Here is a 22,988-nt window from a genome sequence, read left to right as displayed (position 1 = left end):
TATCTCTTATTAAGAACTGCAAAATTTGAAAACTTAATGAATTGAAAAACAATAAGTGAAGGGTGCGCAAGTTATGGTATATAACCTTTTATATGTTAAGATCTTAAGATCCATAACTTCTTTACCATTGGAAGCACATAACTTAAATCGATTGGTAGTATTTGATTTACATATTTGCATAAGCTTCGTTTAATTTAGAAACTATTATTCCAAAAGTATTTATACCCGCTACCCATAGGGTAGAAGGGTATTATAACTTTGTGCCGGCAGGAAATGTATGTAACAGGTTGAAGGAGGCATCTCCGACCCTATAAAGTATATATATTCTTGATCAGCGTCAACAGCCGAGACGATATAGCCATGTCCGTCTGTCCGTCTGTGTGTCTGTGTGTCTGTGTGTCTGTGTGTCTGTCCGTCCGTCCGTATGAAACACTGGATCTCAGAAACTATAAGAGATAGAGCTATAATTTTTTTTCGACAGCATTTGTTATGTTTGCACGCAGATCAAGTTTGTTTCAAATTTTTGCCACGCCCACTTCCGCCCCGCAAATCAAAAATCGAATAACAAGCGTAATTTTAAAGCTAGAGTTACGAATTTTGGTATATACAATAATTACTATAGTAGTTATGATTCCTGAACATTTGGTTGCGATCAGATAAAAATTGTCGAAGTTATTAAAGAAATTCTTTTGTATGGGCAAAAACGCCTACTTACTGGGGGTCTTAGTTACTTTGTCTGACAATCTGGTATATTGTGCCGTCTATGGTATATTTTGAATGCGGTACTATATCGATATACCACATATACCATTTGGTATATTTTTTTAGTATTTAGTAGTATATTTGGTATATTTTGAGAAATATACCGCAAAATATATTGCTTTTATTCAAAATGGGTAGAATCTCACAGTCGAGTACACTCGACTGTAGCTTTCTTACTTGTTTTTTTTTGAATTGAGTATTTGAATATAAATACAAATACAAATACTATATATAAGATTGTCACAAAAGTCTTGCTGTGTTTTTATTGAATTTTCAATTGTTCATAAAATTGGTTATAATAATGCGATTTAAGTCAAATATGCGCCGTTTTGTTCGATGACGAGTTCCCAACGAGATGTCAACTTCATAATGCGCCTCTTATAGAAGCTCGCTTCCCTATTGGCAAAAAATATATCATTGTGTATAACATTCATAGATCTTTAAACATTATATTTAGTCGATGGCCTTAGATGCTAGTCCCTTTTTTTTAGTTATTATTTTATTTTGTATAATAATTAACATTTTAATTAATAAATAAACATTATATGTTATAAAGAACTGTAGAATTTTGAAACTTTATGAATCAAAAAGCAATTCGAAAAGGATAAGCAAGATATTTTTTATGTTATTTAACATGAACTTAAAATCCATCAATTCTTTAGCATTATAAACACACACATCAAATTGAATATTAGTGCTATAATTTTATTACTTATCATGCATAATTTAGCTACTTACCTAGTTCCCTTAACTCAAGTTAATTCATTTAGTTCTCATTATCGTTAATTTCATTCCATAAACTGGCTGCACACGATTGCAACCGCTTTCTTAAGCTAAGTACTGTAAAGGCATTTGAAATGCTTAGAGTGCAATTCACTTACAATGTCAGCACGTATTTCATCGCATGAACGAAGTGTGTGTCCACACAAATATAAGTGTCGCTTCAGCTACCTGAGAGCTGTAGAGCACTCAAGATATTTCAAGTTGCGTTTTATAAATCTGAGTAGGCAACTAAGCAACTAAGAAGAGAAAAAAAGAGGCACGGTTGCACTTAGTTAAACAGAGCTTTATAAAAAAGCACGCGTGCAAGCACTTTGACAAAGTTAGTTCAAAGCTTTTCAAACGGGGAAGAACACACACCAAGTGGGTGTGAGTGTGTGGGTGTGTGTTCATGTGTGTGTTTGACTATTACGAAGGCAACGCACGCACTTTGACAACAGCAATTGAGAAGAGGAGAAGGTAGTTGGAAAAGACACTGAGGAGCTAGTTAGTTAGCGTGTGTGTGTGTGTGTGTGGCGCTAAACGAAATAAAATAAATGAATGAATATATGACAGGGGCAAGGGAAAATGTCACTCATCAGCCACAAAACTGTCACGAGAGGAAGTGGAAATGTGGAAATGTGAAAACGCATTCGCCAAAACTTATTTCGCCGTTTAATTTTCCTCAATTTTTTTGGGGTTTCTGTTCGTCGTTCGTCGTTCGCTGGTTGCCGTTGTTTTTCTTGGCTGGGGGGGGCTGCCAAAGCAACAAAAACAGAAAACAGAAAAATGAAAATGTCACTAACAAAATCAAGCTGAGAGCGAAATACTTATGAGCATGCACATGTCAACCAGCAGCGACGCCAGCTGAGGCAGCAGCAGCAACAGCAGCAGAGATAGAAATCTGAATGGAATTGTCGCGCGCTGCTTATCAGACAGGTTCAGAGCGAGCTGGCGTACGGTTCGGATTGCGGTACGGATATAAGATTTATAACCTATATATAAACACGGCACAAACACACACTCGCGGTTACCTGAACTTTTCAACTTTCCATCTTGAACATGTTGAATACGTGTTGAGTTTTTGCGGTTATACTCGTAATCAAGTGAAACCACACAGCAGACAGTTAGTTCGTTAGTCTGTCTGGAGCGGGGTTCTACTCCGTGTACGGTACGGTTGGAGATATATGTTGCGTGTGGAGAGACGCGAAACGGTCTCTGGGAATGCGCCACTGCTATTGCTATCGCTGCTGTTACTACTGTTTTATTTTTCGTCGGTCGTGACATCAAATTATAATAATTAGCATAGAGGAGGCAGTGGAGACATTGCCCAACGTTTTAAACGGCGAATCAAAATCCAATATCGGAATTCTAGCAAGTGGAAATTTTGAAAAAATATAAACAAAGCGCTAAACGAGAAATTCCAAACAGACAGTCAACATGCCGCCTCCGCCTCCTCCTCCGACGCCAACTGCGAGCAATCTCAGCGACGCTGCCATCGCCCAGCTGCTTGGCCCCCAACGTGATTCGCTTGGCATTGTGATACCCGTGACCGTTGTCTATTGCCTGATCTTCTTCACCGGCGTCGTCGGCAACATCAGCACCTGCATTGTCATCAAAAAGAATCGCTCCATGCACACAGCCACCAATTATTATCTCTTCTCGCTGGCCATCTCCGATTTCATGCTCCTCCTCTCCGGTGTACCCCAAGAGATGTACTTCATCTGGTCCAAGTATCCGTATGTCTTTGGGGAATACTTTTGCATCGGCCGTGGACTTCTCGCTGAGACCTCAGCGAATGCCACAGTGCTCACCATCACCGCATTCACCGTGGAACGTTACATGGCCATTTGTCATCCGTTTCTCGGTCAGGCAATGAGCAAACTAAGTCGCGCCATTCGCATCATTGTGCTCATCTGGCTGCTGGCCGTGCTCACGGCCATTCCTCAGGCAGCACAGTTTGGCATCAACAATTACGCCGGTGTGGACAAGTGTGTTGTGGTGCGTGTGATCATCCAACACTCCTTTCAGCTGTCCACCTTCATCTTCTTCTTTGCTCCAATGTCAATTATATTGGTGCTGTATCTGTTCATCGGCTTGCATCTCTATCGCTCGAATGTCATTGGCGGCGGAGGCGCAGTTGGCACTCAGAGACGTCCCCAGCCACTTAAAGCGGTGCAAAGTGACACCATACTCTATCGTTACTCTGGCACTGGGCCGCAGTTGAGCTCGGTGCGTGGACGCCTCAATCATTATGGCACGCGTCGAGTGCTGAGGATGCTGGGTAAGTTATCAAAGCAAGCAACAATCGAGTATGCTCGACTCTGGGATACCCGCTATCTATTTTGAATAAAAGCAACACAGTGTGGTATATTTATTAAAATATACCAAACGTATATACCTCAAAAATACTTAAAACATACCGAAATTCAGTATGACATATTTATTAAAATACACAAAAATTATACTAAATTAATATACCACAAAATACTAAAAATATACCGAAAGCTATATTTCGTATTTGGATAAAGTACTTAATTTAAAATATACCATAGCATCTAAAATATACCACAAAATACCACAATTATACTGAATTAATATACCACAAAAATACTAAAAATATACCGAAAGATATATTTGGTATTTGGATATAGTACTTCATTTTAAATATACCATAGCGTATAAAATATACCGAAAAAATATATTGCAAATATACTAAAAAAATATATCAAAGAAGATATTTGGTATATTGATAAAGTACTACATTCAAAATATAACATAGCGAATAAAATATACCAAATTATTATACCGCAAAATACTAAAAATATACCAAAGAATATTTTTGTCATATTATATAGTACTACATTCAAAACATACCAGAGCTTACAAAATATACCAAATTATTATACCGCAACAATACTAAAATTATAATAATATGTTTGGTATATTGATGTATAGTGCAAAATATACTGGATTGTCATACAAAGAAAATAAAACCAGAAGAATTTCTTGAATAACTCCGCCAACTTTAGTCGGATCGCATCCAAATTTTCATGAATCATAAATACTGCACAAAGCTATAATACCCTTATACCCAATTGGATAGCGGGTACAAAAAAGGCTTACAAATTATGCATAAATGTGCCAAATGGCCACCCGGCTGTGTCCCAAAGTGTCCGCATTTATCTGCGCGCACAGCAAGTGGCCGCAGCAGACACGTTTAATCAGCCATTCACTGGCCAATTTATCGCCTCGTCGTATCATTTATATATGAGGCGCGTGTGTGCCGAAATAAAAGACAGACAGACATCGCATTGAGTTCATGAGAGTATTTGCAATTGTTTTGTGTTTTCTGTGTGTATTTGACAGTTGCCGTTGTCATCTGTTTCTTTTTGTGTTGGGCCCCCTTCCACGCCCAGCGACTGATTGCCATTTATGCGCCCGCCCGTGGCGCCCAGCTGCATGATCAGCATGAATTCCTCTACACGGTGATGACATATGTCTCTGGTGTGCTCTACTATCTCTCCACCTGCATCAATCCGCTGCTCTACAACTTGATGAGCAACAAGTTTCGCGAGGCCTTCAAGGTGAGTTAGAACTTTTCTCTGTTTATTTCACTTTCATTCTCATTCTCTCTCTTTTATTTCTAGGCTGTGCTGCTGGGCAAAAAGTATTCGAAGGGCTCGCTGAACTCGCGACAACTTGAATCGCGACGCTTGCGTCGCACTGCTACGCTTAATTCATCCACGCATACGCAACGTGAATCCAGCGAGTCGAAGCCGACGATCATGCAGGTAAGTGCCAGACACCCGGCGTATGAGTAATATTCCATTCACTCATTCTCTCTCTTTTTGTAGACGGCTCTCAACGAACGGCTGCTTCAAGCCAAGTCACAACTAGTTTCGTAATTTGAACAATTGCAAACTAATTGCAGTTGATTTATATTTTGCGAGCTACTCTCGTCGTATCGATATTTATGAATCGTATTTGTGCAGTTTTCTGCTTCCTAGTGTTAATTTATTTTAATTTATCATTTGTTTATAACACACATTAGCCGCATTGTTTTCCACTTAGTTCTTGTTGTTGACTTTTGTTGTTATTATTGTTTCGATTTTGTTGTTTGCTGCTGCTACCAAAGCGTTTACATATATTATTATTTATACTTATTTGAGGCACTGCAATTATCAAGCATTTAATATTCATAATTTTCCCTCCGTTCCGTATTGAATTCTTTTGAGCTAGTCTATCGCATCTCAGTATAATTATTTTACGGTGTATTTCTTATCTTAAACTAAAATATGAAATATTTTTTAACTAATATAATTAATTACCGAAGGCATTCAATTAAAGCTATCTAGATAATTATATTTATCTAAGAAATTGACAGGTTCCACTTTGAATTATTTTCGCACAGTTTCCATTGACAGTAGCCACTCGATAATTGAAACATGTGTTAATCAGAACTGTGATTTCATTTTATGCTCTCTTTTAAAATAACATAAGTATAACACTTTGAACAAACTGTAACAATAATAATTATTGTAGTTTTAAAATAGCTTTAACCAAGTTTAGCTTTCAAGTTTGTTCGACAAACAAAGCAGAGAAATGATTGATTGATTGATGTTGTTTTTCTTTTTTAAAAGCATCAACCCGGGGGAAATTGAGCGGAAAGCTAAAACTGACCCTGGCTAAGAAAAAGTTGGAGCGGGTCGCTTAAAGTGCTTCTGTCTGCTGTAAAGTCAAATGTTTGTAAACAAATAAAAGAACAACAAAATAAAATTCTTGTATAAATAGAGAATGTAATTTGGTTATTGCATTGCTAAGGCTTCAAAGGCAAGTTGACTATTTTTGGCTCTTTAAGATGTCAGCGCAATTAAAGTGCAAATTCGGATTTGAATTCAAAGAAATGCGCATAAACAAAAACAATCTTTTTTTTTATCGATTTGCATTTGTGGAACTGTGAATGCCAACTGCATGCATAAATAATATGCTAATGATGCACACGGTTTACGCCTCCTTCTGCTCCCCAGACGTCTAATCATTGTGCCTGATAATCGCCCAAGGACTGCCAACGCGACGTATGAGTAATGTGTGCCAAGCAGTGCATTTGGTATGAAAATGCAATCAAACAAATGGACTGATTGCCCAAGACAAAGTCCACACGCTTACCCTTTTTATTTTTTGTTGTTTTGTTTTGCAAGTGTGATTGGGTTCACACCCCTAGCTACTGCATCCCTTTTTCACAGCGTTTGCTTACGTCTGAGTGTGAGGGTTTGCGTACTTCCTCGCTGTGCTCATAAATTCTACACAAAATGCGTCATTTTGATATGTGGAATCCAAAGCGCAGCATGCCATAAACACCATAAAGTCCAAAAAAACTGGTACCAAGCAGATGTGACAGCGTTTAAAGTGAGTTGATGGCCAAGAAATACCCTGGAGAAAGGAAATTAAATATTTATATTATATATATTTTTATATTTCATGGTAAAAAACCAAATAATTATAATAAAATGGAGTTTCAAATTTGTTTTATCAAGTTGCCAACACTCAGTGCGTATACTTAATATGACAACTGGTTATGCATGCCCCTGAAAGTATGCAACATTTTAGTGTGAATTGAGAAACAAACGCTGTGATTGCTTTGCTGTGTTTGAGCACGTTTCTGTTGATTCGTCGAATTCAATCATAAATGTATTACGTCTGCTATTGAAGTGATAAGAGTTTGTTTTTGGAAAATGATAAAAAAAGAGAGAGAAATAGAGAAGAAACTTTTTGCAAAGCTAGTAAAGAGAGAAAAAGGCTTAAGCAGCTAGAAAATGCTCAGTCTTGATGGTAAGTTAGGTAACTTGTAGACAGTAGTTGTGACCTTCACTTTTACAGGGTATCGTAATTATATACGCTGCGCTTAGGGTATATAAAAAGTTTCCATGTACGTCACGTACAATGTACAACGAACAAAAACCAAAAAGCCAATGGAATAATACACAAAAAAGAAGCAAAATGAAATGATCCACTAACACACACACACACACACGCAGAGAGAGTGAGAGACTGTCATACAGACACACCCACTGACAGAGAAGCCGCCCGCAAAATGACGTAGAAAGTGTGAAATATTTTGATTTACGAGCGAGTCGGGAAACAGCAACACAGCAAAAGAAACAACCAGCAAAGCAGCAGCAGCAATAACAGAATAAATAAACAACAAAAAACAGCAAGCAAAAAAAAATGCGGGCGAAAAAATTGCGAGGGAATTAACTCTGCCTGCAAGAAGCTAAACAGGAAACACACACACACATACACACATGCTTATATGAAACCGCAGACACACGCATACAGTAGTTAGTACGCGGTAGTGCCAACAGGTGGCGCTGACGTTTGCAGCGTGGGAATTTCAGCAGAACAGAAGCGTAAATGCCAAGTAACTTATTTCTAACACACTCAACGCTGCACACACACACACACACACCCACTCTCTCACACACCCACTCTCTCACACACACACTCTCACTTACACAAATTCATTTTTAATAAGCTGCTTTAAACGCAATTGCGACAAGAATGTAAACACTTTGTTTGGCATGACAACTTTTTAGAGTGAACCCAAATCACAGTTGACTTTGGAGTTGATGAAATGTGAATAAAAAAGTTAATCAAAATGTTGTAAATCAAGTAGGCCTGCAAATTTATAATTTACTAAACAACAGAAGCTTTTACGGTCATTCTGCTTTGGGTGTTAGAGCTGAAAGGTCCTAAAATTAAAAAAAAAAAAACTAAAAATAAGAAAATCAAAAATAATTTGGTGAGTCAAAGATTTTTTTAAAGTGTGCAAACAAGAAATGAATTCACTTTTCTGAGTTTTTTTGTTTGATCATAAAATAAGAATTGTTTTTAATTTTTTCAATATTTAAATGTTGCCGATGTATACAAATTTTATATTTAAAAGATTGCTCGATTTTAAATTGTTTAATATCTATTTTTGTGTCGATTTTTACAATATTTTAGATTTGTTTAGAAAATTTAATTGTAATTGACTTACAAACTTTTTTTGTGATCGATTTTCAGTTTTTTAATATTCAATTAAGCAAAAGTCTTAGCTATTCTGAATTAATTGGAAATTCCATTCTATACTTTATTTTATTTTTTTCTTTTTATTTAGAAAATTTTGCCAGATTTTTAAACATTTATTCCGTAAATTTTTGTCAATTTTACATATTTTACATTTAATTTTTTGTAATATAAAATTTTTTAAGATTGTTTTGCCTCGTTTTCGATTTTTAAATTTTTTTTGATGTTTTTTGTTGTTTCTTAATATTTAAAATACAATTATTTTATTGCTTAGGATCCAATATAAAAGTCAACATTTTTGTCGATTGATTTTTAATATTTTTTGTTTTGCCTTTTAACTTTTTTTTATTTATTTTTTTATTCAATAGAGCCACCATTCTTTTCGATTTTTACAAATAATTTATTTTGAAAATTTGAGGATTTAAATTTTTCTATATTCAATTATCTTTATTTGTTTTGTTTATTCATTTTTACTTTCCTTCATTGTGCAGCCATGTCAAGCGTTATTAAGAAAGTTATTCCGATGCTGGATCGCATTCTGATCATGCGCGCTGAGGTGAAGACAACCACAGCTGGTGGCATTCTTCTTCCAGAGGAGTCCGTTCCCAAGGAGATGGAAGGCGTCGTTGTCGCCGTGGGACCCGGTGCTCGCAATCCAGCTGGAGCTGGTCATCTTCCAGTGGCCGTGAAGGAGGGAGATCGCGTTCTCCTGCCCAAATACGGAGGCACCAAGGTAGACATGGATGACAAGCGTGAATACGTTTTGTTCCGCGAGGGAGATATTCTGGCTAAGCTAGAGTAACGAGTTTGTCAAGCGATATTCGAGTTTGAGGCCGCCATACACTAAACACAGCTATACACAAAAAGAAAAGAATCTAAATGAATCTCCACAACTACACACACAAGAGGTTAAAAAGACAGCTGCGTTCGAAACTAAATGATTGATGAAATGTTGTATTTGGTAGCTAAACACGAAACGGCGACAATTCCAATATTACAATATTCCAATACAATTATAAACATTTAGTTAGTAAGTACACGAATAATAAACAATTGTTCCCTTTTGCGTTTGAAAGCATGAATCGAAAAGGTGTTTTTGTTGACTTGCAACATGCGGCATGCAGCATGTGTGGCAGTTGCAACAAGTTGTTAACATTCCAACATTCTCTCCACCCACTCTCTGCCTCCCATTTTCATACGTCAGCCTGTTGCTGCCACATTCGCAACTCTCATTGGCGGCTCTTGCTTCGTGCGTTGGCGTCCTCGTATCGTTCTTCGTTTGCGTTCGCATTGGCTGTCGTTATCTCTCTTCTGTTCTGTACTGCGTTCAAACGGTAACGGTAACACTGCTGCCTCTGCTGTCTAGCTATAAAAGCCGCTAGTCTACCGCACTTTGTTGGCAATTCGAAAAGTGTTTCTAACCCATACGCAGTAGTTGATACCAACGAACAAAACACAACACACGAAACTTTTCCTACTTCGGCAAGTGCATTAGAGAAAGTTGCAAACTCCGTTTAAAAAGAAAACCTATCAGATTCAATTGGGATAGTCGAAAATTGTGTCAAAAGTTTTGTGTGTGCATCGCCGTCGAAAGTAGTAAAGTCGAAAAGATCTTGTTCAAAATGTGGTACAACAAATTCAACTGGACTATTTTGGTATTTCTGGTGCTCTTCACTTTAGTGACAGGTAATTTGTAGAAAAATTCTATTAATTTCTAAATTAAACATGGTGTGAAAAATTCAATGAATGAAACTTGAGATTCAATTCGCTAATTTAATTAAGCAAGCTTTGCTTTGCGCTGCGTTTTTTATTCGATTCATTCAGTATTCAAAGCGTGAGTCACAGTGAGTTCATTTATGAGAACTGTGATTTCCTCCTACGAAAATATAAAAAACTTGTTGACAAGTTAATTACTTTAAATATTAATTCATTTAAAAATTTGTATAGGAACTAAACTGAAAGCCAAGGCAAATTTCTTAGCCAGCCGGAAAGTATGCAACATTAAATTTTACACAATGACTTCTACATAAATTTTTATTTGTATTTTTAATACAACATGGAAAGAGAATATGGCAATCAAGTAATTTTTTTATTTTAAATATGAAATTAGACTTTCTGAACAATTTCTATAAATTCACTATTCATAGTTATAAGCAGCGATCGAAAATGTTTATTATATACTATTTCTGTCCACGCCCTAAAAGTATGCTGCATAAAATATTATAGAATGACAAGATATTCTTATTAATTGTATTTTGTTGTTTTCAATTTAACATGTTAAATTTACAACTATATATTTTATAATTTAAAAAATATGTTTCTAGTTTCTGAACAATTTCTATAAACTCACAGATATTAAGTTATAAGCAGCGATCGCACAGTCTTCCCACTTAGGAAATATTTCCACACGCTGCCTAAAAGTATGCTGCAATATTTTGTGTAAATTGCGAATTTTTGTATGCGTCATTGAAATTCCTGCTTAGAATTCCCCGCGATATCGCCTCAAACGATATCGGCCACGTATCCGTATCCCGTTTGCCGTATCAATGTAGGCCATAAACTGGCCAACTACCTTATTAATATGTATTGTTATTACAAATTGTAATGCGCATTATCTATTTTATGCACATTTTCCTGTTGCTCTTTGGTCTCGCCCACCTAATAAGTTGTGCCACGCCCACGTCCGCCTTCGCGCCCGCCTAATTTGGTTACGTTACGTGTTGTCACCTGGCTCGATTGTCAGACGAAAATGCTTGCAAATGCCCCAATGATTTTAATTGCAGTCGTAAATTAATCCAAACTGCGTGCCAAACAACAACAACAACTAAAGGGACTTTGCCAACAGTAACAACTAAAACAACAACAATAAGAGCATTTGGTGACACAGCGGAAAAACGTGTGAAAAACTCAAGCTGTGCCGCCTGCAGGCGTCAAATCGACACCGCTGCAATTGCGCTTGTTCAACTCGTGTTGTGGGCGGGTTTTGTGGTTGAGGCTTAGTTCGGGTTATGCTTATCCTCGACAACCAACAACCAACAACCAACAACCAGCAACCAGCAACAACAACAGCGATACTCATGGTATTAGGCGATAGCAGGAGGCAACGAGCACAACCTATTGTTCCAGTTAAGATTGTAATTATTGGCGGCGTTTGCCTTTGAAGCGCATTGTTGATAAGTCATAGATCGTTCGGTTGGGTTAGGTTCAGGTTGTCAAACAGATAAGCAACGGAGGGGGGGCTAGGGAGGGAGAGAATGAATAATACTCAATATATATGAAAGTAGAAAGAGAAAACAAGTTAAATAATTAAATATTGGTTTAAATTTCAATTACATAAATAGAAAGAGAAAATAAGGTAACTAATTAAATATTGATTTAAATTTAAATACCGAAATATATTCTTTTTACATTAGGCAACATAACAATATTAATTTACCTTCATTATTTTTTTTTAAAGTTTTTTTTTATATTTAAAATAAAAGTCATTTCAGGAATTAATGAAAATATTTATTAGTCAACACTTTAAATTTCAATGAAATTAATTTGTATAATACTTTTATTAATATTGAAAAAACATTGAGAACTATTAAATTACATTTTTTAAAACTTTGATTATTCTCTTTTTGGTTTAAGAATATATTTTATATTAAATATTTATTGTTTTAATAATTTCATCTACATCATAAATCTTTCTATTTAACATCAGTCAACACTGCAAATTTATATTTTTTTTATATATTTGTTTTGCTTCATAAATATTGAATAATTAATCTACAATATATATTTCTGGTATACTTTCTTCTTTAGTATTTTAAATAATTTTATTTATTATTAAAAAAATTATTGCAGTTTTTAAAAAAATTACTTAAATTGGGTTTATTGGCTTATATTTTAATATTTTCTTGGGTATTAAATCAAGTGAATACATTTGATATTAATTATAATATTAGCTTATTATTATAGCTTCAAAGTTTGCACTAACTAACTCTATTTTCTCATATAGCTGTTTGTTAGATTCTTAAAAGTTAATGTGAGAAGCTAGTTTAATATGTGTTGACTAATTATACACATAATGCATGCTTCATTAATTATCTAGAATCGCGTTTTTTTATTGAGCCATCTAATTAAAAATTAAGTTTCACAAGCATGAAAAGATTAAAGATAGATGCTCTTTATGTTAACAATGAGAGAATGCGAATAGGTTAAAATAAAATAGTAAAGTTGTTGAATCACTTTCAAGTGTGATTTCCCCAAAAAGAAAATAAATGTTAAATCAGTGTCGGATTCAAGCTGAGATATTTTTAGAGACAATTAAAAATCGGTTTATAGCCCGATGGCGCAACAGTTTCAACTTTGACGATCCATTAAAAAAAAGTAAAGTCAAGACACACACAAGACAACAAAAGAAGAAGAGGGTCAACGCCAACACACAAATGGAGCACACAATGACACGGGTCTGGACTGTGGCCCATTAAACTGGATGAGCATGTTAATTAGAGGCTCTCAAGAGAAAGTCCTTTGGCTCCTTTGCTAGCCATTTTAATGACAGCAAAGCGAACCGCAGTTGATTCTATCGAATGCGGTTATCGCTGATGGTTCAAATGGGCGTCTCTGTTTGGTCTGGGCTGCCAGTCAACGCAATTAATCCACGGTTTAAGTAATTGACAAATGATTACACGTTTAACACATATGGCTAGCAACAACAACAACAACAATAGTTGAAGAGGAGTCATAGATAGAGTCAACGTGATAGAACATTTATTTTTATTTATGGGCTTATGCAAAAGTCTCTCTCTCTCTCTTTGTCTCTAGTGCAGCAGCTGCTGGTCTTTGGTCTCTCCTTCGCTTTTTTTGTTGCTTAGGAGATGAGAGTTGCGTAAAGCGTTCAACGAATGTCCCCAGCTGCTCTTATGGTGACTTTTTTGACGCCTCGCTCTGACATGTGAGCCATGCAAAAGTCTTTTGTGTTGACGTCCATTTGGACGATTAGTTTCTCTGGCCGCACAATGCGATGCTGCATCAAGGACATTGCATAATAGCTGCTCTCTCTCTCTCTTATCCTGCGTGTTAACCACGCAGCTGAGTTCTGAGTGCTGAGTGCTGCTTTCAACACACATTATTATTATACCTCTATACGAATCTCTGTAATGTTCGCCATATATCAAAGGTGACGACACAGCAGCAGCAACAGCAACAGCAACAGCAAATAATAACAATATAACAAGAGCCAACAGCGGCAACCTTTAACTTTTGAAGCCAAGACATTTGCCCCGCTGCTTTGACTTTTTAAGCCCTTTTTCGCCCCTTTCGCTGCAGCTCAGCATGTGGCTCATTGCTTGCCACATAAATTCCCATTCCTCAGCTATTTAACGATCATAAATTTGATGATGATTTATGCTAAATTATATATCATTTATTTTGCAGGCTCCTGCTTGGAATATGGACATTCGTGCTGGGGTGGTAAGTTTGACTTTAGCTTTCTTTTTTTTTTGAGCTAATTATACCCGCTACTCATAGAGTAAAAGGGTATTCTATAAGCAGACGAGGGCATCTCCCATCGCATAAAATATGTATATATTGTCTTGATCAGCATCATATAGCCATGTCCGTCATCTGTCTGTCCGTGTGAAAACCTCCATCTCAAAGAGTATATGAGTTAGAGACTTACTGAAGTTTGTATCAAAATGTTGCCACGCCCACTTTCGCCCCCCAAATCGATAAAAATCGAAAAGCAAGAGTATTTTGGAAGCCAGAAATGGTATATTTTAATATACTATAGTATTTTTTTTAAATGTATTACTATATAAATATACCAAATATAGCCTATGGTATATTTTGAATGTACTTCTATAAAAATATACCAAAGAAATACCTTGGTATATTTTAAATGTAATACTAAATAAATATACCAAATATGACATTTGGTATATTTTTAGTATTTTGTGGTATATTAATAAAATTAATACCGCACTATGTTGCTTAAACTTAGTACTAAATCAATATACCAAATATAGCATTTGTAATATTTTTAGTATTTTTGCGGTATATTAATTGGGTACATTTAAAAATAACTGCCGCGTTTTTATTCACAATGCGTAGCGGGTATCTCAGAGTTGCATAAACGTAGAACCTTGTCAATATACCAGATATAGACTTTGGTATATTTTTAGTATTTTGTGGTATTTTAATATGGTATATTTTTAAATTAAAACCGCACTGATTTGCTTTAACTCACAATGCGCAAAAACTCGACTTTAGCTTCTTATGGGCTGAAATATAGTACTATATCAATATACCAAATATAGTCTTTGGTATAATTTTAGTATTTTTGTGGTATATTAATTTGGTATATTTATACTTTTACTCACAATGGGCTGCGGGTTTCTCACAGTTGCTTAAATATAGTACTATGCCAATATACCAAATATAGCATTTAGTATATTTTTACTATTTTTGCGGTATATTTACTTGGTATATTTATACTATAACTACAATGGTTAGTTTTCACACACTCGACTGTAGCTTTCTTAATTGTTTCACCTTCAAATTTTCCCCACTTTTGCAGCACATGGCAAACGTTCGGGCAACAGACCGCCAATTGCAATTAAGCAGGTGAGTAATCAATTACACAAATATCATCGATCCCCAGCATAAATCATTGCGATTAAGCTAATCTTATCCAAGAACGTATTCGAATGAATATTTCTGTGTGTACAACTAAATCAATGGTTTAACCAAATTAAATGAAATTGCGCCGTTTTTGCCGTGTGTGTATAATTTATGCTGCTGACTAAGCAAATGTTTAAGGAAGCGTTTATTGCCGAGTTGTGCTAATCTTAATAATGCATTTAAATGTCACATTTCCGGGCCAATAATGTGCTTAATATTTTTGAACTAAATGTTAATCGTTGCTCGTTGAGCAACAAGACACACAACGCCCATAACTCAGTTGTCTTTTTTGTGACTTGCATTAAGACAATCAGGTTTATTAACCTTTTTTAGAATTCTGGATAGGAATTTAAGTTCCAACTCAAATTTGTATAATAAGTGGACGCTTTAATTAAAATAGGTTGTCTATAATTTGAATTTAAATAACAAGTTTTACTTAAATAAATTATTTTAAAAAATGTTTATTTTCTTTTATAAGAAATTCTTAGTTGGTATAAATTGTAATTTCTTAGAGAGAGATAGATAGAATGGATTTAATTTGCGAATGTCTACTGAATTTATTTTTATTCACAACGTAATTTATTTATAATTCATCTTCATTACTAATCCAGGCCTAGTCCAGCTAAAAATAGTTTTGCAGCGTAAAGTTTGGAGAGGGATTTGTCTTAAAATATTTTCAGCATTTCTTTCTCATATCTTGGTTAAATTTGTTGATCGATTTCAAAATATTTTCAGCATTTGCTTTGCTTATCATTCTCTACAATTTGCTGATCAATTTAATGCTTCAAAATATCTTTAACATTCCCTCTCCATAAATTTCTCTACAATTAGTTATCTTGGATGAGCAATCAATTCCTTGAAAGTATCTTTAGCATTTCCTTCCCACATCTTGATTATCTCAAAATATCTATGATCATTTCAAAATATCTTCAGCATTCCCTCTCCTTAAATCCCCAACAATTAATTATCAATAAATAATTATCAATAAATATTGCTTTCTTAAATCTTAGTTGTATTTGTTGATCGATTTCAGAATTTCCTTTGATTATCTTTCTCTACAATTTGTTGAATGCGTTAAAATATCTTCAGCATTCCCACTTCATAAATTTCGATTCAATTGGTTATCTTGGATGATCAATAACTTTTTTAAAAGTATCTTCAGCATTTCCTTCCCACATCTTGGATATCTTTGTCATCTTTTTCAATTTAATATTTCAAAATATTTTCAGTATTTCCTCTCCATAACTTTCAACTTAAATAGTTAACATATCTTAATAATCTTATCTTATCAACTTAATTTGTTATCTTTGCTGATCAATTTGTTTGTTCTACTTTCAAACTTTAGGCTCCTCCCTATGCCGACAACTTGGCTGAGCAATTGATGAGCAGCAACGATGATGAGAGCAACAACAACAATAACGTGAACAATGTGAACAATAATAAGCTGAACGATTTGCCGCTGACTGCATCGGCCTTGTCACTGCCCAGCGAGCGGGGCGTGGCAGTGGGCGATGGCGTCGTCGAGGGGGAATGCGTTGCGTGACGTTGTGAACGATGGCAAATGGACGCAGCTGCTGCGTCAGCATCGATACAAACTGCGGCAGCTGCAGCGACAATTCGATGCTGCAGATGCGGCTGAGAGTTGGCGCAAGTTGCAACAAGCGATGGCCGAGGCAGAGCAGCAGCAACAACAACAACAACAACAACAACAACAACAACAACAACAGCAGCAACAACAGCGACAACAACAACGACAACTTGAGCAGCTGCCAATTGGCGATTTCTTTGAACTCGCGAAGTGAACTTTGACCGGCAAATGTTAAACAGACACGCAAACACACATCAATACACACACACACACACTAACACACACACTGTACACACGCACACAACGAAACGCGAACAATTAAACGATATTTATGCCATCATGCGAGTGATCTGCACTGTGGCCCCCATTAAATGAGAAGCACAAAAGTTGCGCATACGCAACGTTGTTTTTTTGGCTTTGGCAAACGATGCAACTAAAAATTAACAAAATATACTGCATACTGCAACAAATATACCATATATACGAGTATACCAAATAAATTTTAAATAAGTAGTTACACTTGGCTTTCGTTTCTTATACATTTCTTCTTTATTCTTTTCTCACTTATTCTTTAATTATGCATATACATATATTGTATTTAATGTTTAATGTTCAATTGTGCAAAACAAAGAAACAAAAAACAACAAAAACACACATTATTCACATACAATATTGCGTCATTGGCTGGATGCCGCAATATTGAACATTTTTTCACTCTTTAACTTAAACTCTAAAAACGTTACTCTAATAAAATTCTTATAACTTGACTCGACTCGCAAATCCAAAAAGAATTCTAAGCCTTGATTTTGGCGGGTATCTGGAAGCAGGCAGCATCCCCCTGCTTATCCCCAAGTCCCCAATGTATCTCCAGACTCACGGTCGGATACACGGGCAGTATCTTAAAGCTATTCTTGTACGTATAAGTTTCGCCTGCTTTCAGTGGACAACCGACTTTCTTCTCGCCCGCCGCATCGTAAATGTGCGGACAAGCACTCGTGCCATAGTAGCCAGGGAAAGGCAAAGGAACGTCCAAGATGATACCCTGTATATCCGAGTTGAGTTCGGTAAAGTCGCGTTCGGGTCGCAGCTTCATCGTGATGCTCGCCTCCGAGTTGCGCTTCAAAATGCACTTGTTCTTCGGGCAGTTCGAGATGGTCACCTCCTCAGCAGTCAGAGCGCGTGATTTGGCTGGGAGAGAGAGGGAGAGTTAGTAAGTCAGTAAGTATTATATAGTATACCATAAAAAAGTTGGAAGAGCGAAAGAAAAAATGAGTGTTATATTAATATAACCTAATATAGTATATACCACTACTACTACTATAACTGGGAGAGCGAAAGTAAAAAAGAGTTAGTATATTAAAATACCAAAAGTATATAGTCTAGTATATTATATATTTATATAATATATAGTATACTATACTATAGATGAGAGATATTGGAGGAAGGTGTTAGTATATTAATATACCAATTATAGTATATAGTATATTAGAGAGTAAGTTTAGTTTGCTATAGCTGGGACAGAGAGAGAGAGAGAGAGAGAAAAGAGTTAGTATATTAATATACCATATATAGTATATAGCGTAGTATACACTATACTATACTATGTATAGCTGGGAAAGCGAAAGGTGAAAGGAGTTAGTATATTGATATACCATAGATAGTATATAGTATAGTATTTAGTACACTTATATATTACATAGTATACTATACTAAAACTGAAAGAGCGATAGGACAAAGGAGTAAGTAATACCATATATATACAATATTACAGCTGGGAGAGCGAAACAAAAAAATGAGTTAGTATATTAATATACCATATATGGTATATAGTGCACAATCTAGTATATATTATACTATACTGTACCCGGGAGAGTGAAAGAAGAATGGAGTTAGTATATTAATATACCATATATAGTTCAAAGTATATAGTATATTTATATATTATGTAGTATACTAACTAAAACTGAGATATATAGAAGAAAGGAGTAAGTATATTAATATACCATATATAGTATATAGTATTTTAGAGAGTAACTATACTATACTATAGTTGAGAGTGCGAGACGAGAAAGGAGTTGGTATATTAATGTACCATATGTAGCATATAATGTAGTATATACTAAGCTATAATGGAAAATCGAATGATGAAAGGAGTTAGTATATTGATATACTGTATACTATATTCTATTTTACTAAATAGTAAAAACTAAATACTATACAATATACTATATACTGACTATACACTCACTATACATATACCAGATACCACATACGGTATATAGTATATAATAAATATTATACAATATACTATACTGTGACTATGTACTATAGTACCAGATACCAAATACAGTTATATAGTATATACTAAATACTATTAAATATACTATACAGTGTCAACTTACATTTGGGGCACGGCTTGACATCTGTTGCCTGAGCCAAGCTTAGCAGCGCGGCGCCAATCAACAGCAGTGCAGTAAAGTTCCTCATTTTTAGCTGCAATAAATTCAAAATTACATAAAACAAACAAAAACACTTTAAAACCGCTTAAAATTAAAAAAAGAAACCGGTTCAAGCGAAAGATCGACCTTGACTCAGTTTTTGTTTTTGTGTAACCAAATTGCAATGTGAACGGCAGGCAAAAGTATCTCAAAGATACTCAGCGCATCTCACGAGAGTCTAAAGTCTAGTTGAACTTTTTGGCGATCTTTGGCTGCAAATTGCGCAGCAGCAAACACTATAAAAGTGTAGCTTACAATTTACTTTGTATCTTACTTCACTTTTGGCATCAACGCGATTACAAAACACAACTCGAGCGACTCGCAACTGAATGGAGACTGAAAAGACTCGACACTCAAAGTAGATACTCGTATACATATAAGACTAGCTCTGAGATCGCTGACTAATCAAGCTAACCGATTTCTTTGGCAGTTTCGTATGCGTGTGGCATACAATTAACTATATTTATATCTATAGCTATCTATATCTATACTAAAGCGATGGCAATTGTGAATTGCCTCTTCAATTGGGACGCATCCGTGACGTTGTCAAGAGTAAAGTTCTGATTCGCTTAGCGTGTCTTCACTGTACTCTATTCACTTGCTGTTTATTTGTTAGATGCGTTCATTTACACTCTCCATCAGCTGTTGACGCTGTACAAATATCGAAAGCAAATGCTCAGTCTCAGTCAACATAACTGTGCAAGTCATGTATTCGTACTTCCCTAAAGCCGATTTGGGCTTCGAGCACAATGGGAAGATTTGGACGTATGGAAGTATGGAAGTATGGGAAGTGCTAATGACTGATCAAGGTCAAGTTCGAGTCTCAGATTTTGTGTAGGTAATTGAAAAAAAAAACGTTGCTATTAAATGGAAAATTAAATATTATCATTTAGACGCCAAAAAATACTCAATTATAGATGCATCTTTAACTTTAAGATTTCTATTACTTTGTATAACAAATTAGTGATAAATCTGTTCTACCTATTTAAAAATTCTTTTATAGATTTTTTTCAATTTTTTAATATTGGCTATATAAAAGTTATTTGCATAGTAAAAATGAACAATATAAGAAACATTTTTAATGAAGTTTAAGCAAGATGAAATTTTGAATGTTTAAAGAACAATCGAATTTTTTTATTGTACTTAAATTAAATAAGGTTTTGATCAACCTGTAGATAGGTTTTATTACCTAAGTAAGTATTAAAATCTTTTAGCATTTAATTAAATTATTAGAAATAAAAAGATATAGAATGCTTCTTTGTTATGGAAGATTAAAAAATATTTTGTATGACTTTATAATTTTATTATACGAGACATACAAATATGTTCTATCTGTTTAATTATATTTTGTAAATTGTAAAGATATTTCTTATTATTTTATTAATTTGTATATAGAAACCATACAAAAATTTCGGTTATTCTCCATAATATGATTTGAATATTTATATTGATTAGAAAGCATAATTTTTACATCGATTAATTATTCATTTTTCATCTAATATTAACCTTATTGATCTGCTCCTTAATTATTTTCCTTCTCAATTAAATATTTTTAATTTCTCATTTCATTTTTGCCTCATTGATTTGCTCATTAATTATCTGCCCTCTTCTAATTATCCCACAACATTGTCTCACACATACTCGTATTTCTTTCTGAACTTTACCTCATAGATCTCTCATGCAAACTGAGCTCATTGTCAGCACAATTATTCGCTGACAAGCATCATCAATCATCTTTTTATAGATAGACAGATGCTTTTAGTGCAAATTGCATTCAAAACAAAACGAAGCTAAATTTGTGTATCTATAGTATCTATGCTTATAGATATGTGATGTATATCTAGTATATTACAGTACATATAGTATATACTATGAATATGTGCGATTTTTAGTTCTCTTTGCAATGTTCGCTGTTATTGCTAATGTTTTTTTTTTTTACTTTGCAAGTATGTGCAAATAGTGTCATAAAATATATTTATTTTTGGCTTTTTGAAGGCTGTAGAAATACACTTCTTATTAAAGGTGTGTCTTTATGGTTCATTTGCATAGTAAATATGAATATTATTAACAACTTTTTTTAATACAGTTTAAGCAAAACGAATTTATGAAATGGTAAAGATTAATCGGATCTTGTATGTTATTCAAAGTAGTCAAAAGCAATTTGTGGTTGGATTTGTTTTTGTTATTTGCTATGTTATTTCATAAATAAGTATTGAAGTCTTTAAATATAATATTCAAGTATTCAATTTAAAAGTTTCGTTACTGAACCTTCATTGAATTGAAATTCTGGCAATGTTTTATAATTGCACACAAAACTTTTAAATATGACGCAAAATGACAAACAGAATAGAATTCAATGAAGTTTTAATAAGCAAGTATATTAATTGAATAATATACATAAATAGGTTTGTTTATTTAATTACTTAATTGAGTAATACAAATTATTGGATTGGCTTATTAAAACTTTAATAATATAAATGAATAAGTTTGCTTATAAAAACTTCACTGAATTCTATTTTTGAAGATTTTCATGAGTGCGCATAAATCTTTTTTATATACTTTTGGATTTCTTTAATAAATAATTACCTAAATAATAATGATAAAGTTTTAATATGTTCTAAATTAGTTTAATTATTTAGTTTAGTTGTTAAAACTGTATTGAATTATATTTTTGCTTATCATTTTAATGAATTCTCTCAAAATTGTCAGCATATTATTTTATGAATTTCAACTTTGAAGTACTGATTTAATTAAATAAGTAAAATATAAATTAGCATTCAGTAAAGTGAACTGATTTTTATATTTTTCAACATATTTAGAGCAGAAAACTGAGCTTTGCAGAGTGACAAAATATAAGATGACTAATTGAATAAAAGTTCTTATCGTATTCAATTCTCTTTTGGGAGTATTCACTGTAAGTAAAGAGTGTTTAATTCTCTAGAATATCCATTGTAAACAAAGGGAATTATTCAATTACATTAAACAGTCGGTAAATAACGAAACTGATCGCAATTATTATGCAGCACATGTGCGTTTAGTTAAAGATTAAAATGATTTGTAGTTGAACTCTGAGCAGAAGCTCAATTTACACACTTTTCAACAATAAAAAGCCACGAAGTCAGGAAGTTGAATTGAATTGAGTGGGATCGTGAGTTGGATTTTAAATGCGATTCAATCAGTCGATCAATAAAGGTCTCACGGAATTTACATATAGAAAGTTGGCTTAGCACAAATCTCGATGAAAACTAAACAAAACTGCAAAAGTTACTCACATTTTGATCGAGTTCTGTTCAAAGGCGTCGACTGCTCTGATCACGGTTTGAAATGCAACTGAAAACTGAAACTGAAAATTGAAAGCGAAAACGAAAACGAAATCGACTTCGGCTTTAAATGAGAATTTGACAAACTGACTCAATGAAGCTCACTATTTATTTTTTTATATGTTTTGTTGTTGTTGAAAAGCGACTGAGCCGGTTTTGAGCTTCGTCGTTTTACACGCTTTACACAAGATTTCAGATTTGTTGTCGTTGTTTTTTGTTGTTTTTTTGTGTATTTGCTACGCATGCGACAGAATTGAAAATTTCCGGCCTTTTGTTGCGCACACAAAGCAAAAGTAGACACAGATCAACGAGCAGATACCCTAT

The 22,988-nt window shown here is 34.5% G+C and overlaps 4 protein-coding genes across 5 annotated transcripts; 3 read left to right on the top strand and 1 right to left on the bottom strand.

Moving 5' to 3' along the window:
• Nucleotides 1–2,475: 2,475 nt before the first annotated feature.
• Nucleotides 2,476–6,523, top strand: LOC133838521 (pyrokinin-1 receptor). The gene is made up of 4 exons (XM_062269647.1): nt 2,476–3,805; nt 4,891–5,108; nt 5,172–5,315; nt 5,379–6,523. Exons 1-4 carry the CDS (start codon nt 2,962–2,964, stop codon nt 5,427–5,429), a joined length of 1,257 nt encoding a protein of 418 aa, XP_062125631.1. The 5' UTR covers nt 2,476–2,961; the 3' UTR covers nt 5,430–6,523.
• Nucleotides 6,524–8,165: 1,642 nt separating this feature from the next.
• On the top strand, nt 8,166–9,671 carry LOC133837207 (10 kDa heat shock protein, mitochondrial). Its single transcript, XM_062267884.1, has 2 exons — nt 8,166–8,323; nt 9,081–9,671. The coding sequence occupies exon 2, from the start codon at nt 9,083–9,085 to the stop codon at nt 9,389–9,391; it is 309 nt and encodes a 102-aa protein (XP_062123868.1). The 5' UTR covers nt 8,166–8,323; nt 9,081–9,082; the 3' UTR covers nt 9,392–9,671.
• Nucleotides 9,672–9,949: 278 nt separating this feature from the next.
• On the top strand, nt 9,950–17,618 carry LOC133837206 (neuropeptide CCHamide-1). Its single transcript, XM_062267883.1, has 4 exons — nt 9,950–10,275; nt 14,014–14,049; nt 15,155–15,201; nt 16,604–17,618. The coding sequence occupies exons 1-4, from the start codon at nt 10,212–10,214 to the stop codon at nt 16,799–16,801; spliced, it is 345 nt and encodes a 114-aa protein (XP_062123867.1). The 5' UTR covers nt 9,950–10,211; the 3' UTR covers nt 16,802–17,618.
• LOC133837205 (ecdysteroid-regulated 16 kDa protein) lies at nt 17,372–22,729 on the bottom strand. 2 transcript variants are annotated; one of them, XM_062267882.1, is made up of 3 exons: nt 22,617–22,729; nt 19,249–19,339; nt 17,372–18,034 (listed from the first exon to the last, which is right to left on the bottom strand). In XM_062267882.1, exons 2-3 carry the CDS (start codon nt 19,331–19,333, stop codon nt 17,640–17,642), a joined length of 480 nt encoding a protein of 159 aa, XP_062123866.1. In that variant the 5' UTR covers nt 19,334–19,339; nt 22,617–22,729; the 3' UTR covers nt 17,372–17,639. The 2 variants fall into 2 exon arrangements, with proteins under 2 accessions (XP_062123866.1, XP_062123865.1); XM_062267881.1 differs by lacking the exon at nt 22,617–22,729 and adding an exon at nt 19,619–19,735.
• Between the last annotated feature and the right edge of the window lie 259 nt (nt 22,730–22,988).

The sequence above is a fragment of the Drosophila sulfurigaster genome, chromosome 2R (assembly GCF_023558435.1).
Source record: "Drosophila sulfurigaster albostrigata strain 15112-1811.04 chromosome 2R, ASM2355843v2, whole genome shotgun sequence".
Lineage (NCBI taxonomy): Eukaryota > Metazoa > Arthropoda > Insecta > Diptera > Drosophilidae > Drosophila > Drosophila sulfurigaster.
The sequence above is the reverse complement of the archived record's forward strand: the minus strand, read 5'-3'. Positions and strand labels throughout refer to the sequence as shown.